Source organism: Callithrix jacchus, chromosome 5, assembly GCF_049354715.1.
Source record: "Callithrix jacchus isolate 240 chromosome 5, calJac240_pri, whole genome shotgun sequence".
In the NCBI taxonomy this organism is placed as follows: domain Eukaryota; kingdom Metazoa; phylum Chordata; class Mammalia; order Primates; family Cebidae; genus Callithrix; species Callithrix jacchus.
Genome location: NC_133506.1, coordinates 89,917,105 through 89,935,190, shown reverse-complemented (window position 1 = coordinate 89,935,190; position 18,086 = coordinate 89,917,105). Strand labels below are relative to the sequence as shown.

Below are 18,086 nucleotides of genomic sequence, written 5' to 3'. Positions count from 1 at the left end.
AATTTTTTGTATTTTTAGTAGAGACGGGGTTTCACCATGTTGACCAGGATATGGTCTCGATCTCTTGACCTCGTGATCCACCCGCCTCGGCCTCCCAAAGTGCTGGGATTACAGGCTTGAGCGGTTTATCTTGTTAATCCTTTAAGACGTCAATATCATCTCCCTATCCTTGGCTGCACCTGAAAAGAGCCAGAGTCGGCAGGTAACCCGATCTCCTCCACCAGGTGAGTCCCGGATGGAGGCGTCAACTACAAGATCAGGAGCAGAGCACACCTGGGGCTTTGCTGGAACCCTTGGCGTGGGAATGCAGTCTCTTCCCTTGCCCGGAAGACTCCAAGTTCCCGGCGGGCAGCGGACTCGGTTCTAAATTTGCTCGCCCCAGCCTCTCCGAGCGCCCCGCGCACAGTCGGCCGTGCTTGGACAAAAGCTCTCCCGAAAAGGACCGGACACCAAGTCCCTCCAGGTGCCACAGACCTGCCGCCCCCGCGTCACTTTGCTCCCTGCCCGCTCCCTCCCCGCGTTCCGCGTGGGACCCTCGGCAGCAGCACACGACCTCCCAGACGGCTGGGGTCTGAGCCGAGCTCGCCCCGCCCTCCCCGCGCCCCGGGCACCCTGCGCGCGCCCGCCGGTCCCGCCCCGGCCCTGCTCCGCCCCGCCAGCCCCGCCTCTCGTCTCCTCCCCGCCCCCCGGAGCCGACGAGTGGCGGCGGCGGCCTCAGGTCCCGGGTCCCTCAGACAAGAGGGCGGGTGGAGGAGGAAGCGGCCGAGCCCAAAGTCCTGCTCCGGCGCCGCGGAGCACCGCCCGCCTTAGCCGACCAGCCCCGTCGTCTACTGGGCCTCGCCTAGACAAGAGGAGTGAAAGGCCGCGGCGGCCGTGCGGAGGCGGCGGGGGTGCAGGCAGAGGCGGCGCGGGCTGCCGCGGCTGCCGCTTTGTTGTGCGGCCCGGGCCGAGGAAGAAGTGGGAGGAGGGGGGAGCTCGGCGTCCCGCTCCCTCCGCGGCTCATGGCGACGACGCTCGGCACATCCGGGACCCTCCGGCCGCGGCGGCCGCGGCGCCGGCTGCTCGGGCCCCAGCCCCGGCCGCTGTTGTGACTCCGCCGCGTCTCGCCGTCGCCCCGTCCCTGGTCCCTGTCCCGCCCGCCGCCCCTTCGCCCCCGCCGCCGGGGACATGTCTAACCCCGGAGGCCGGAGGAACGGGCCCGTCAAGCTGCGCCTGACAGGTGAGGGGGGGGCGGCGGGCCGGGTCGGGCAGCGGCGGGGTGGGCGAGCTGGCGGGGGGTGCCTGTGGCCTTGGGAAGGGCCAGGGTCGCGATCAATGGTGAGTTGGGGGTCGGAGGAGTGGGAAGGCCTAGTTCAGGGAGAGTAATAGGAAAACCACTTGCTCCGGTTTGGACATTCTGTAAAAAGCCGAGGATGACTCGGGGTGGCGGGGGGGTGGTCTTTTGTGGAAGGGGGATACACCGGTTCGCGTCGCAGGAGGATTTTAGGTCGAAAGGTCTTGGTCGAGGAGCGGGACGCTGCTTCCCGGGGCTCGTGGGCTGCCGCCCAGGTGGGCTCTTGAAGGGGATGAAGAGCTCCGGTGGCGAGGATTATTGAATCCGGTTGCTGACTGCGCGTAGTAAACACTCCGTAAAGACGGAACGCTTAACGGGAGGGTGTGCGTGTGTGTTCCCGGGTTAACTTGCACACCCACTTATGCCCGCGTGCAAAACCTTTACTCCCCGCCGCCGGCCACCGCTGCTGGGGCCACACACCTTCAACTCACTTCTCTCTGAGGAGAGGAGACTGAGGTTGACTTTTCCGGTGTGCCAGTCTGATCCGATGGCTCGGGCTCATTGTACATTGTGTTTTGGAAGTGTCTGGATTGTAGGTGGCATGTTTGGGGTTGTTCCTTGTAGGCCGCAGAACTTGTGTCCCACTTTTAACTCCAGACCTGCTTTAAAAACACGGTTTTTTGGGGGGCGGGGGAGAGGATACATTTCTAAGTGTGTGCTCATACAAACTTTAGAGCGAACTTGTTCTTACTCTCCACACCCTCCCCCTTTTTTTCTAAATGGAAAGGAATGTCCGGAGGGGTACTACACTTACAAAGTGTTTATAATTTCAGGTGCATGAAATCTTTAACATTACAGGTACGTTTTGCTTACAGTACCATTTTTGGTATTCTTACATGGACATGCCACCCCCATTTTAGGAAAACTTGTATTTGGTTTGAAAAGTAATTGAGATCATGGCGTTATCCTTCCTTCACCATTTACTCCTGATAAATTGTTTACGTTTATATTCAGATGAGTGGCGAGAAAGATAATTTTCCGTAGAGGATTTGTGTGTGCGTGCACGTGTACGAATAAACTGTAATTATGTTTGCCCACACTAGACTTTGAGATTTATTTGAACTAATTTTGTAGTTGAATGCTTCTATGTGTCATCCCAGTCCGCAGGCTGGACTTGCTAGATGAAAACTTGCAGTGAATTTGGTATTTGAGAATTTAGCTTGAATGTATGTTGGCTGTAATTTAAATAATATTTTACCTTCAAGACAGTTTTGCTTTCCCTGGAGAAAATTGGCAGGGAATCATTAACCAAGTGGTTCTTAATGGAAAACCTGGATTGGAAGATACTTGGATTCCCCCTACCCGCCCGCATTCAATGTCCTTATATTGGTAGGAGTCAGTGGAAACCTTTAGGGGGATCTTTGTTGCTTTAGAGTTTTATCTCTTGCTGTTGCTATCTGGCGTCAATGATCGTGGAAAGAACATGTGATCCCAGGTATGCAGAAAACGTCAGAAATAGGCTGTTGCCATTTACTTCTCTCTAGGCTATGTAGAGAAAACTAGGGGAAAAAAATAGGGATTTTGATTTTCTGCAGATAGATGAGTTGAGGTTTTTAATATGACTCAATAGATCTTAAAGTGTTTATCTGTGGTTTCCCCACTGCCTAAGATACATTATAAAAATTTATAAGTGAAGTTTGCTAAGAGGAAAGATTATGCTTATATTTCAGGGGAAGAAGGAATAAATAGTGAAGTACATTTAGAGAGTGATTTTGTTTCAGGTTTTTCTGAGGAATTTTAAATTCGCTGTGTCCTCTTAATAGTAAAAGCAGTTTGAGGTGCTCTGAGTTTCTTACAACTATTTGTCTCTGAATAGTTTTCTCTTAAAATTTGACAAATATTAAAAACATTGTCCTTCCTTCTTTGGTTACAGTGGAGTCTCTTCTGTTTTGCTAGGAAAGTTAACTTTTTTTTTCATTTTTGTTCAGCATTTACAAATTAGATGGTATAGATTTTAGCAAATAGATCTCAAGAGCTGGATTCAATTAGCAGCTTTTTAGGACATAAACATTAAAGGGTTAGATGGAAAAGATTGTTTTGACTGACTGGATAAATGACAGGACTGTGTTTGATGTGCGTCCAGGAATTGGTCTGGAGCTGGTGCCCAACTTCTCAATCCATCTTGAGAAGCCAAATAAAATATTTAACCTAGGCCTCATTTTGTTTAAAAAAAAAAAAGAAGGTTGATTCTTTGTTAAGACCTTAAGAAATGTTTGGCATACCTTTAGCCTAAGTGTTTAGCAGTTCATTTAGATCTGGGTTCCCTAATAGAGGAAAAAAAAATCACTTAAAAGACAGCTCCCTCAGTGAATTTTTATTTGGTTTATAATATGCTTGAGCTATAAGATGTTTTAAAATTATTATTCTTTGCTTTAATATTAGTATTTTAAATTTATAGAGTAACTTTGATTTCAAGATGCTGTATAAACTTTAGTTACTTGGTAATAACCTTATTGTGGAATTGCCCCTTTACTGAAAGGTATAAAACATTTCTTACATGGTGACACACACCCACCCACACTCATGCACGCGTGCACACACAGAGACACACACACACACCCGTACACACACTCTTTTTCTAAAGAAGAGGAAATATTTGAACTATGAGATCTCTGCCCACAATTGGTATTAGACCTTTCCACGTTATTCTTAAAACCACAATCAGTGAACAGTTTGGTATTTGTCAATGCTAAGAAGGTGGGGCTAATTTAATAATTAAATCCCAAATTTTAGATTCCTCAGGGAATTGGGAGTTAGAATCTGATTTCATCCATCAAGTATAATGTGTTCTTTATGACACATTAACATATGATCATTAAAATGGGCTGTATGATAACACTATCTACTTCAACTAATATTTCTAGAACAAATTGATTACAAAATGTATAATTTCTGTATCATTATATGATTATCTGATACAGGCTTTTACAATGGATTGTATAGAAAAATATTCTTTACAGTAAAAACTTTGGGGTAATTTTTTATACTTTTTTTTTTTTTGAGACAGTCTCTCTCCATTGCAGTGGTGCAATCTCAGCTCACTGCAACCTCTGCCTCCTGGGTTCAAGCAATTCTCCTGCCTCAGCCTCTCGAGTAGTTGGGAGAACAGGCTCGCACCACCACACCCAGCTAATTTTTGTATTTTTAGTAGAGACAGGGTTTCACCATGTTGGCCAGGATAGTCTCGATCTCTTGACCTTGTGATCCACCCGCCATGGCCTCCCAAAGTGCTGGGATTACAGGTATGAGCCACTGTGCCTGGCCCATTTTTTTTTGAAAACCAAAGGCTAGAAAAAGCAGTTTGTTGTAATTTCTAATATTTTAAATTCTTACCTATGGAGTAGTAGAATAAGATTACTCCAGAACATTATTTCAGACCTTTTTATAAATTTAATGTTTTTGTATGCTGCTTCTCTGGTTATTAAATTCAAAGCACTTGACAGTAAGGAGGTTAACTTTGTCTATAATATAAGGAAATTTAATTTAAAAAATGTCCCTTTAGATATGCTAGCACCTTAATCTTGTTTCACTACATATTCTGTCGATTCAAGGCTTTAAAAAGTATAGCTTCATTCTATTTCACGTTTTTAAGTGTGCCTGTATACCATGATGACTTTTATATACTGAGCTGTTAGTGATTTGAATGTCCCCAATTCATTTTATTTTCCTTGGTTTCTGAGAAGGAAGCCAGTGTGGCTTAGCTCCTTCCTTTTCTCTTAAACTGTCTTCTAGTCTAACCTTCTTCATGCAGGCAGTAGATGCCTAGGCCCTTGATGTAGTTTGGTATTCATAATAAAGTCTGTGTATATTTTAGTCATCACTTTTACCTTTTTCTTGTTGGTTGAGCTCTTACTATCGCAACATACTAACATCTCTTTTAGCATAACTCAGTTTTCAAGATAAATGAAGGGTCATATTTAGGCATACAAGATTTTTCTTTTAGCCCTTTTTTTTTTTTGAGGCAGGGTCTCATTCTGTTGCCCACACTGGAGTGCAGTTGCAGCAGTGTGCATGAGCGATCCCGGCCTAGGTGATTTTCCCACCTTGGCTTCCCTCCTGAGTAGCTAGGACTACAGGTATGCGCCACCATGACTGCCTTTTTTTTTTTTTTGAGAAGGAGTCTTGCAATGGCATAATCTTGGCTCACTATAACCTCCCCCGCTGGGGTTCAAGCGATTCTCTTGCCTCACCCTCCCGAGTAGCTGGGATTGCAGGTGCACACCACCACATCCAGCTAATTTTTGTATATTTAGTAGAGATGGGGTTTCACCATGTTGGCCAGGATGGTCTCAATCTCTTGACCTCATGATATGCCCGCCTCAGCCTCCCAAAGTGCTGGGATTACAGGTGTGAGCCACAGCACCGGCCCGACTGGCTAATTATTTTTTTTACTTTTTTTTTTTTTTTTGTAGCTATGGGGTTTCTCCATGTCGCCCAGGCTTGTATTGAACTTCTGCGCTTAGGAGATCCTCCTGCCTTGACCTTCCAAAGTGGTGGAATTACAGGTGTGAGCCACCATGCCTGGCCTATTTTAGCCTTTTTTGGTGAGACTCTTAAAGATGTAAGATATATTGTCCTCCTCTTTTCAAATAGACCATACTTAGTAGAATTTCATGTTTTATTTGTGATTCAGTATAATTATGAATATAAATTATTGTTTTGTTGCAATATGTAATGTGAGGGTATCATTAAGGCATGTTGAGAGAAGTATTTCACCCTGGCTAAATAGTGATAGGGCATTTAACTTTGTTCTAGTTTTCTCTTTGCCTTCATTTTTGTTTAGTGCCACTTTCTTTGTCTAAGAATGTTGGACCCTTGAAATAAGCTGTTGTACTCAGCATTGTTACATGTTTCTGTATAATTGACATGTATTGAAAGCTTAAGTGCCAGATGCTGTGTTAAGTTGGTATTTATTATCATTTTTAATTTTCTTTTTATTTATTTATTTTTGAGGTGAAATCTTGGCTCTGTCTCCCAGGCTGGGCTGAAGTGCAGTGGTGTGATCTCGGCTCACTGCAACCTCTGCCTCCTGGGTTCAAGTGATTCTTCAGCTTCAGCCTGTTGAGTAGCTGCGACTATAGGCGTGTGCCACCACACCCGGCTAATTTTTGTATTTTTGGTAGAGTGGGGTTTCATCATATTGGCCAGGCTAATCTTGAACTACTGACCTCGTGATCTGCCTGCCTTGGCCTCCCAAAGTGCCTGGATTACAGGTGTGAGCCACTGTGCCCGACCCACTTTTAATTTTTATAGTAGCTCTAAGTGGTAGGAGAAACTGAAAGTTGGAGAAGTACATGTCACAACCAAAGTTGTCTGGAAAGCTTATTACAAGTTTATTAGAATTTGTGTGGAAAAATAAAATTGATAAATTCTCTTCATTTGGAATTGCCCTCGCCCCTAGCAATACTTGTCCATCTTTTAAGCCTCAACTCAAGAATTACTCTTATCCTTAGAACTTTCCCTGACCTGAGTTGAACTGTCGTTTGTGACTCTAAGAAGCTCTTCTAGTATCAGACCTAATCCACTGATAGGCATTTATTTTTCCTATGCCTTAAGTTCCACGAAGTCAGGTTCCTTGTGAGCATAGATTAGGACCTTTTTGATATTTAATGAATGCTGGAGAATAAATAGTTCTGAATAGTTGCATGTGTTCTTTATGGTTAATGCACTGGGTATGAGTGGCAAGAGATGAGGCTCTAGATAGGGACTCAACCCAGTTAGGACCTTATTATAGTTTGCCAAGCTGTTTTATTTTATTTTTTTTTAAGGTGGTGGGAACCATTGGAGGATTTTAAGCTTTGATATATTTGCTGTTTAGACACAATCAGGGAGCAATATGGAGGATGGACTGGAATGGGAGCCGTGAAGATTGGTTTTAGGATAACTGGTTAAGAAGATTTGACAGCAACCATTGTTCAGATTTTTTTCTTGTTTGAACATTTATTTCCAATTTTTAAAAATTACAAATAATTGCTGTAAACATCTTGGTATAGGTAATTTTGATTTTTTTAAAGCATTTTACTTTTTAGGATGCTTCTGTAAAAATAGTGTTACTGAGTCCAAGTGTGTGGATATTTTTAAGGTTTTGTGGTTAGCCTTTTTCCTTTGGGCTACCCTTTAAAAGAGTTGGGCCTATTTAGAGCAGCAGTAAATAAATATGTCCCTTTTTACTATTCTAAGAATTAGCTAATTGCTTTTTAAATTTTTTGCTAATTTCATGGTATATGCCATTTAAACATTCATGAAGCAGAATATTTTCCTGTCTGTTTACTAATCATATTTATTTTTATTGACTCATTTGGCCTTGTCCTCTTTATGTTAGAGCCTTAGTGTTTTTCTTATTCATCTGCTTGAGACTTAAAAATATATTAATCTGTTGTCATATTTGCTAAAAACATTTCCATGGTGAATTATTTGTCTTTTAATATTGGTCATTTTTTGGACATGTAGAAATGTGTTATCTTAGGAATAAAAATCCAACTTTTGTTTTTCCTATTCTATAGTTGGAGGGCCTTTTCCTTCAAGAAGTTTGATGAATAAGTATATTTAGTGTTTTTTGAAAATGGTTTAATAAACTATTCCCCTTTCAATTGCTGTTTAGCTATCTCCTCATTATTTATTAAACAATTCTTCCTTTCCACAGTGATGTAGAAAGGAAGTTAATTTAAAAAGAGTCAGATCTATCTCTGGTTCAGTGTTATACTGTTTTCATTATTGTAGCTTTATAATTTAGTTTAATATTCTCATTAGGCCAGTTTTTTTTAAGAGATGGAGTCTTGCTCTGTCACCCAGGCTGGAGTACAGTGGCGTGATCTTGGCTTACTGCAGCCTCCGCCTCTTGGGTTCAAGTGATTCTCTTGCCTCAGCCTCCCTAGTAGCTGGGATTACAGGCACATGTCACCACTGCCAGCTCATTTTCTTGTATTTTTTTTTTTTTTTTTGGCTAGAGGCCACGTTTCACCATGTTGACAAGGTTGGTCTTGAACTCCTGACCTCAAGTGATCTTTCCACCTTGGCCTCCTAATTATTGTTTTCTGCTATTGTTATTTTTTTTTCTTCCACATAAATATTAAACTTGCTAAGTTTAATGAGAAATTTCATTGGGGCCGGGCATGTAGCTCATGCCTGTAATCCCAGCACTTTGGGGAGGCTGAAGTGGGTGGATCATCTGAGGTCAGGAGTTCAAAACCAGCCTGGCCAACATGGTGAAACCCTGTCTCTACTAAAAATACAAAAATTGGTTGGGCGTGGTGGCACTTACCCGTAACCTCAGCTACTGGGGAGGCTGAGTCATGAGAATTACTTGAACCCCAGAGGTGGAGGTTGCAGTGAGCCCAGATGATGTCAGTGTACTCCAGCCTGGGTGACAGAGTGAAACTGTATCCAAAAAAAAAGACATTTCATTGGGATTATTATTAGAATTGCATTACTGGCCAGGTGCGGTGGCTCACGCCATAATCCCAGCACTTTGGGAGGCCGAGGCGGGTGGATCACGAGGTTGAGATCGAGACCATCCTGGTCAACAAGGTGAAACCCCGTCTCTACTAAAAATACAAAAATTAGCTGGGCATGGTGGCACGCGCCTGTAGTCCCAGCTACTTGGGAGGCTGAGGCAAGAGAATTGCTTGAACCCAGAAGGCGGAGGTTGCGGCGAGCAGAATCACGCCATTGCACTCCAGCCTGGGTAACAAAAGTGAAACTCCATCTCAAAAAAAAAAAAAAAAATTGCATTACTTTGGGAAAAAGAGGCATCTATGCTTATTTGGTTTTCTCAACCAGGATCATGCTATGCTTTTATGTTTATTTAAGGTTTGGCCCATATCACGATAGTTTTATAAGTTTCTTCCTGTGTTTGAATTTAATTTTATCTAACTTATATTTGTGTGATTTACATTGTACTTTCTAATCCTGGTTATTGCTTGTATTTAGGAATGCAGTTATATGTATTTTTGCTAGATTAGAATAATTTCGGCTCGGTGTGGTGGCTCAGGCCTGTTATTCCAGCACTTTGGGAGGCTAAGGTGGGAGTATCACTTGAGCTAGGAATTTGAGACCAGCCTGGGCAACATAGTGAGACCTTATCTCTTTATTTATTTATTTGTTTGTTTGTGTTTTTGAGGCTGAGTTTCTCTCTTTTTGCCTAGGCTGGAGTACAATGGCGCCATCTTGGCTCACTGCAACCTCTGCCTCCCAGGTTCAAGGGATTCTCCTGCCTCAGCCTCCTGAGCAGCTGCGATTACAAGCGTGGGCCACCACCAGCCTGGTTAATTTTTGTATTTTTAGTGGAGACAGGGTTTTACCACGTTGGCCAGACTATCGTGAACTCCTGACCTCAGGTGATCCATCTGCCTTGGCCTCCCAAAGTGTTGGGATCACAGGTGTGAGCCACTGTGCCCAGCTTCTATATTTATTAAAAAAATAAATAAATAAAATAAAATAAAACAAAACAATTTTGCTAAACACTGAGCCTATTAATATTTCATTTGATGCTAATTTTCTTTTTTTTTTTTTCAAGATGGAGTTTTGCTTTTGTAGCCCAGGCTGGAGTGTGATAGCATGATCTTGGCTCACTACAGCTTCCGCCTCCCTGGTTCAAGTGACTCTCTTGCCTTAGTCTCCTGACTATCTAGGGTTACAGGCATGTGCCACCACACCCTGCTAATTTTGTATTTTTAGTAGAAACAGAGTGTCTTTGTGTTGGTCAGGCTGGTCTTGAACTCTCAACCTCAGGTGATCCGCCCACCTCGGCCTCCCAAAGTGCTGGGATTACAGGTGTGAGCCACCATGCCCTGCTGATACTACTTTTCTAGGTATCAGTATTTTGTAGTTGTTATAGTGAAATGTTAACACTTAAATTTTTTCTTTTCTCTTGGATTTCTCCCCAACATATAAGTAGTTGAACAAAGTGATAAATTTTATTTTATGAAAAATTTTAAAAATATGAGCAGTCTACTGAACAAGAATAGTTTCAGACAAACTCTGTTTCAGAATAGCTTCTGATGGGATTGACTACCTGTTTTAAAAACCACATTTGGTAATGTATTAAAAAGTATCAAAATGTAATCTTAAGTTTGATTGACAGTTTGGTTTGGTTTTGTACAAAAATTGATAGCATGCGTGAAATTTAAATTTTTGAGTAAACGTTGATGATTCATTTTTAGGTAGGAATTACCACATGGATGATTGCAATCATGCAGTGCCCTTCCTATTTCTTCCCAAAAAGTTTTCTCTTACCTCTTCATAGCCAGTCATCTTCTTCCATACCTAGAACTTGTCAACCTCTGATCTGTTTTCTGTTACTATAATTTTGTCTTTTCTAGAATTTTGTATGAATGGAATAATATAGTCTGCAATCTTTTGGGTAAGCCTTCTTTTACTTTAGCATAATGCTTTTGAGATCTACCCATGCTGGGTATCAGTACTTCGTTCTTTTTCATTCCTGAGGAATATTGCATTGTACACCAATTTGTTTATCTATTTGTAAATATCCACAGACATTTGTTGTTTCAGTTTTTGACCATTGTGGATAAAACTGCTTATGAACATTTGAGTATATGGCTCTTTGTGAACATGTTTTTCTTGCCCTTGGATAGATGAGTGGGATTGTTGCATCATACAGAAAGTATGCATTTTAACTTTTTAAGAATCTGCTGGGCGGATTGCCTGAACCTGGGAGTTTGAGACCAGCTTGGGCAACATGGCAAAACTCCATCTTTACAAAAAATACAGGTCGGGTGTGGTGGCCTGTGCCTGTAATACCAGCTACTCGAGAAGCTGAGGGAAGATTGATTGGGCCTGGGAGGTTAAGGCTGCACACTTTTTTGGATGTCTCAAAAAATTTTTTATTTCAAAGTTGTACCATTTTGCATTTCTACCAGCAATGTATGAGTTTCAGTTGTTCCCCGTCCTAGTTAGCACTTGATATTGTCTTTGATTTTAGCCTTTCTAAATTGGTAGGTACAGATACTTCGTTGTACTTTAATTTTTACTTCCTTGATAACCTACAGTGTTAAGCATATTTTAATGGGCTTATTTATTGTCCATATAATCTTTGGAGAATATTCAAATATTTTGTTCATGTTTTAAAATTGGATTGTGTTCTTACAGAGTTTTGAGATTTCTTTATGGATTCTGGATATAAGCCTTCTATGAGACATACACTTTGCAAATATTTTCTCCTGGACTGTCATTCCCCCTGCCCCACAAAAGATTTCCCACAGAGAAGAAGTTTTGACTGCTGATGAAACCTATCAGTTTTTTTCTTTTGTGCTTCATGGTTTTTCAGTCCTAAGTCTTTTTCTAACCCAGACTTCTAAAGATTTTCTCGTGTTTTCTACTGCATTAGTTATAATTTTAACTCATACATTTTAACTTATCATTTTCAAGTTAGTTTTTAGGGTCATGATTTATTTTGTATGGATATTCCATTTTTGTAGCACTATTTGTGAAAATAGTTTTGTTTCTTCCATTGAATTGTCTTGGTACCTTGGTAGAAAATCAGTTGACAGGTTGGGTGCGGTGGCTTATGCCTGTAATCTCAGCACTTTGGGAGGCTGAGGGGGGCAGATCACTTGAGGTCAGGAGTTCTAGACCAGCTTGATCAACATGGCGAAACACCGTCTCTACTAAAAATACAAAAATTAACTGGGCGTGGTGGCAGGCACCTGTAATCCCAGTTATTCAGTAGGCTGAGGGAAGAGAATTGCTTGAACCCGGGAGGCGGAGGTTGCAGTGGGCCAAGATCGTGCCATTGCACTCCAGCCTGGGCAACAGATTGAAACTTTGTCTCAAAAAAAAAAAAAAATCAGTTGATAATATACATATAATTCTATTTCTGGACTCTTTTCTGTTTTCTTTATGATTCTGCCCTTTAAGTTTATTCTTTATAACATTATGCTATCTTGATTATATAGCTTTAAAATAAAGCAGCTTTCAAACAAATTGAGTCTTTGATTTAGGATCCTGTGATGCTTTGGAGCTATTGTTTAATTTGTTCAGCCAATAAGTATTTATCATTTTTTATCTGTGACAGACATTGTTTTTATTATGTGGTACCAAGAATGGGGATATAAGAAATCAGAAAAAGCCTAGATTGGGCCCTGTAGTTTTCTGTTCAGAATTTCTGTTATGGACCTTACATTTTATTTATTGATTTATTTATTTTTGTGACAAGGTCTTGCTCTGTTGCCCAGGCTAGAGTACAGTGGTGCCATCTTGGCTCACTATAACCTTGGCCTCCTGGGTTTAAGCAGTTCTTTTGCCTCAGCCTCCCGAATAGCTGGAATTACAGGTGCCCGCCACCACGCCTGGCTAATTTTTTGTGTTTTTAGTAGAGATGGGGTTTCACCATGTTGGCCATGCAGGTCTCGAACTCCTGACCTCATGATCTACCCACCTCAGCCTCCCAAAGTGCTGGGATTACAGGTGTGAGCCACCATGCCAGGCCAGACCTTACATTTTAAAATTATTAGTCTTTTTCATTTCCCACTGATGTGGTGAGGATTGTAACAACCATGATTTAACAAAGTTTCCTCATTTACTAGCTATCAGTCCCCTCAAATAATTTTTGGAAAAAGGTGGATATAAAGAATAAACATATCTAAAATATGACCATAGAAAATAAAGGTGATTGGTGTGTTAAGTGTGGGTTGGATTATGAATATTTATTGTTCTTGCTTGTGTTATTATTTTTGTGACAGGGTCTCTGTCACCCAGGCTGCAATGCAGAGGCACAATCATAGCTCCCTGCAATCTTAAACTGGGCTCAAACAATCCTCCCACATCAGGCTTCTGGATACCTGGGACTACAAACATGCACCACTGTGCCCAGCTAATTTTTTTGTTTTTTGAGACAGTTTTGCTGTGTTGCCCAGGCTGGAGTGCAGTGGCATGATCTTGGCTCACTGCAACCTCCTACTCCCAGGTTCAAGCAATTCTTCTGCCTCAGCCTTCCAAGTAGCTGGGACTCCAGGCCCCCACCACCCAGCTAATTTTTGTATTTTTAGTAGAAATGGGGTTTCACTATGTTGGCCAGGCTGGTCTTGAACTCCTGACCTCATGATCTGCCTGTCTCGGCCTCCCAAAGTGCTGGGATTACAGGTGTGAGCCACCGCGCCTGGCAGCTTATTTATTTATATATTTGAGACAGATTTGCGCCCTGTTGCCCAGGCTGCAGTGCAGTGGTGTGATCTTGGCTCACTGCAGCCTCCACCTCCTGGGTTCAAGAGATTTTCCTACCTTAGCCTCCTGAGTAGCTGGGGCTACAGGCATATGCCACCATGCCCGGCTAACTTTTTTGTATTTTTAGTAGAGATGGGATTTCACTGTGTTAGCCAGGATGATCTCAATCTCCTGACCTCGTGATCCACCCACCTTGGCTTCCCAAAGTGCTGGGATTACAAGCATGAGTCACCGCGCCTGGCCTTATTTTTTGTAGAGATGGTGCCTCACTAGGTTGCCCAGACTGGTCTCGAACTCCTGGCCTCAAGTGATCCCTTGCCTTGGCCTTCCAAAGTGCTGGGATTACAGGCCTGAGCCATTGCTGCACCTGGCCTGTTTTGGCTTGCATTATTTTATGTGTATATTTTTTCCACAAGGCAAAAGAAAGGAAGAAACTTAGTTTTATTAAAATATAAGCAGATTTGAAAAAAAATGACCATGCATTTCTAGGTACTGTCACAAAGCAGAAGTCCTTAATGTAGATACTATTTTCTGTGTAAGATATACTTGGTAATTTTTTTTTTTTTTTTTAAGATTCTAGCACTCTATTGCCCAGTCTGGAGTGCAGTGGCATGATCTCAGCTCACTGCAACCTCTGCCTCCTGGGTTCAAGTGATTCTTCTGCCTCAGCCTCCCGAGTAGCTGGGATTACAGGTGCCTGCCACTACACGTGGCTAATTTTTTTTTTTTTTTTTTTGAGATGGAGTCTTACACTGCCACCCGGCTGGAGTGCAGTGGCATGATCTCAGCTCACTGCAGCCTCTGCCTCCCGGGTTCAAGTGATTCTCCTTCCTCAGCCTTCTGAACAGCTAGGATTATAGGCATGTGCCACCACGTCCAGCTAAATTTCTGTATTTTTAGCAGAGATGGGGTTTCACCATGTTGGCCAGGCTGGTCTAGAACTCCTGACCTCGTGATTTGCCCACCTCAACCTCTTGAAATGCTGGGATTACAGGGGTGAGCCACTGTGTCTGGCCTCTAATTTTGTATTTTTAATAGAGACATGGTTTTTCAGCATGTTTGTCAGGCTGATCTTGAACTCCTGAACTCAGGTGATCTGCCTGCCTTGGCCTCCCAAAGTGCCAGGATTACAGGTGTGAGCCACCATGCCTGGACATACTTGGTACTTTTGTGAGAGGTAGTCAGAATGGTGTGGAGAGTATAGAATTTGGGGTTAGAAAATTTGGGTTCATATCCTAGTTATGCCACCTATAAGCTTTGTGTGTCTAAGCAAATCATGTGTTTTTTCTGTGCTTGTGCCTTTAGTTATAAATACATTTTTAAGATGACAGTGTTTAGACCGGGTGTGGGGAAAAAAAATTTTTTTAAGCCCAAGTGTGATTGTGTGTGTGCCTGTAATCCCAGCTGTCTTGGAGGCTGAGACTGAGCATCACTTGAGCACAAGAGTGAGACCAGCCTGGGCAACATAGCGAGACATGGTCTGGAAAAAAAAAACAAGGCAGTCTTATTTATTTTAGGAATATGGTGGAATAATGTATATGAAAGATACTTTTCAAGGTGTAAATTTTTTTTTTAAGTTTTTTTTAGCTGTAAGTTTATTCAGTGCAAAATAATCCTCTCCAATTTTACTGAGGTGGCTGACCACATCCACGACCAAATCTGCCTCTAAACTGGAATTCGGTTGCTGACCCAGCCCCAGCCTCATCTTTCTTGTTGGCACCAGGTGGCATGGCACTCCATCTGTAGGTATCTCTGTCAGCTTCCCCTCTTGTGAGTCTTGCAGGTTGCTCACCTTCCAGACCTTTAGGCCAAGGCCTGCCTGTCTCTGGACAGCTGCGGTATAAGGTGGCAGGCACGATCTCTGGGGGCAGATAGAGGTAATCACAGAGATACTGGGTACCCTCATTGGTAAGGTAACAGTAGAAATGTCTCCAGGCAAACTATTCCTTCACATAGCCTCAGGACTTGAGAGACTGCATGGTCTTCATGACATGAAGGTTGGGCGCGTTCTTGTCTGCCAGCTCTGGGTGCTTAGGCTCCTTCTTGGCCACCATGACTCCCTCCTTAAAAAGGAGCTCATAAATGGCAGTCTGGTTCTTCTTAGGCGTCAACATCTCGGCGGCTGTAGGGTCTGGGGCCGGGGCTGGAAAGTCAAGGTGTAAAGTTTTATGTAAACATACTTTGTCGTTTTTGACCACAGAGTTTATTTTAAAGAAGTTGGTCAAAGCCAATGATGTTTTATGGCAGGTACGACATTAATCATGATTAATATATATATTAAATGATACATATCTTTTAAAGTAATCATTTTGGATTGAAATCCTAACTAGGGAGAGGGGAAAAAGGCATAAATGTCTTGTATACTTTGGAGTATTAACATATCATGAAGTATTCATGTATTTCAATATTTTTGAGAGGGAGTCTTGCTCTGTTGCCCAGGCTAGAGTGCAACAGAGTGCAATGGTGCAGTCTCAGCTCACTGCAACCTCTGTCTCCCTGGTTGAAGCAGTTTTCCTGCCTCAGTCTTCCCAGTAGCTGGGACCACAGGCATACACCACCATGCCTGGCTAATTTTTTTGTATTTTAAGTAGAGACAGGGTTTCAACATCTTAGCCAGGCTGTTTCTCAAACTCCTGATCTTAAGTGATCTGCCTGTCCTAGCCTCCCAAAGTATTGGGATTACAGGCATGGCCACTGCACCCAGCCTTAATATTTTAAATATTAAAATATATATTTATATTTTTATAAACAATTTTTATCTTAATATGGCAGACATTTAACCAATTAACTGTACTTCTCTGTTCTTTCCATCTCCCAATTTTTGGTCAGAAGTAGAAGAGCTTTGGGAAATAGTTTGGATGGCTCAGGATTTTGGGAGTAATAGGGTTGTAGATAGGGGAGCTGTTTGGTGCAGTCTTTATGACTCAGTAAATTTCCCTGTAGCATGCTGGCACTTTCAAAAGTAGCTTGTAGTGTCACCTCTTGCCAGTAGATGGGGGTATTTCAGCACTGATAGATACCAAGTGTATGTAAAAAGCTGTAGAACTGAAACCCAAAGTCTAAATGAGTGTAGTTGGAATAAATGGTGTGGAAGGATTAGAAACTGTGAAAATTTGACTCCAACAACTAATGAAAAATCATACTTTAGTGTGAGCTGTTTTATGTAAACTTTAAATGCTACATGTTTTAGGAGTAGATAGTAAGGTTGTAAACATTAGTAGTTAACTATTCTACTTTTATTTTTGTGTAATCTTGTGTCATCAGGCTTTACATATAAGTTTCTTCCTCCAGTGAAGAAGAAAACACTGATTGGTTGGTAAGATTATTCAGAATTATATGAATCTAATACTATAAGGTTGATAGAGCTTTTTTACAGTTGAACTTAGGGAATTTTGTAAAGAAAGAAGGATGAAAACAATGTTTAAGTTAAAGAAAAGTAACATGATACTTGATACATTCAAATACTATTTCTAACATAGTACTGGATATGTAGTACTTCAATAAATTGTGTGTGTGTGTCTGTGTGTCTGTGTTTGTGTTTGAAACAGAGTCTCACTCTGTCACTCAGGCTTATGGCTCTCTACAGCCTTGACCTCCTGAGTTCAAGTGATCCTCCTGCCTCAGTCTCCTGAATAGCTGAGATTATAGGTGTGTGCCATGATGCTGGGGTAATTTTTAGTTTTTGTAGAAATGAAGTCTTATTTTGTTTCCCAGGCTGATCTCAAAGCACCTGGCTTCAAATAGTTCTCCCGTCTTGACCTCCCAGAGTGCTGAAGTTACCTGTGTGAGACACTTGGGAATTAAAGAATGATAAAATTGAAAAAAAGGCTTTCATGATTTTAAGGACCTCGTTTGAAGCTTAAGATCTCTATTTGTGATGTCATTACTGAATTAACTAACATTTATAGCTTAGTAATTTCAACAACATTAAGTTATAAAGATACAGGACTGAAGTTTTCATTTGTCAGTATTTGACGTGATGGATAGAACTGTTTTACCACACTACATAAACTTCTTAACAAAATGAAGTTCGCTAATATTCACTGGAATAAAATCTGTTTCTGGAGTATCACCTAAGAAAAGTCACATGTAAGTAGACTATCAATGTTAGGAAGATAATTTAACATTATTTTCAGAGCTCTGTGGTTTTAAGGTATTCTTATTTATTGTCTCATTTAATTACTATTGAGATTCTGTTTATTTTTATTTTTATTTTTTATTTTTTAAGAGAGAGTCTCATTGTGTTGCCCAGGCTGGAGTGCAGTAGCATGATCGTAGCTCACTTATAGCCTGGAACTCCTAGGCTCAAGCAGTCTTCATGCCTCAGCCTCCTGAGTAGCTAGGACAATGAGCACTCACCACTGTGCCCGGCTAATTAAGAAAAAAAAAATTAAGGACTGGATCTCACTATGTTGCCCAGGATGGTCTTGAACTCTGGAATTCAAGCAGTCCTCTCACCTCAGCCTCCTTATAGCTGGGATTACAGATGGGAGCCGTTGTGCCTGCCAAGATATTTTTATAGGTATTCTGGACCAGTGAAAATGAAATGAGCACCTTTTATTTGATGAAAAAA

At 41.9% G+C, this 18,086-nt stretch overlaps 1 protein-coding gene and 1 pseudogene across 4 annotated transcripts in view; one reads left to right on the top strand and one right to left on the bottom strand.

The window, feature by feature from the left end:
• The first annotated feature begins 732 nt into the window (after nucleotides 1-732).
• SMURF2 (SMAD specific E3 ubiquitin protein ligase 2) overlaps nucleotides 733-18,086 on the top strand; it is a 120,935-nt gene continuing 103,581 nt past the window's right edge. For all 4 annotated transcript variants that reach the window (XM_078373551.1, XM_035300471.3, XM_035300470.3 and 1 more), the window contains exon 1: nucleotides 733-1,219. In XM_078373551.1, the coding sequence (XP_078229677.1) occupies nucleotides 1,168-1,219 (52 nt within the window). In that variant the 5' untranslated portion in view covers nucleotides 733-1,167. The remainder of the gene's footprint in view (nucleotides 1,220-18,086) is intronic.
• Nucleotides 15,110-15,664, bottom strand: LOC100398232 (small ribosomal subunit protein eS10 pseudogene; annotated as a pseudogene).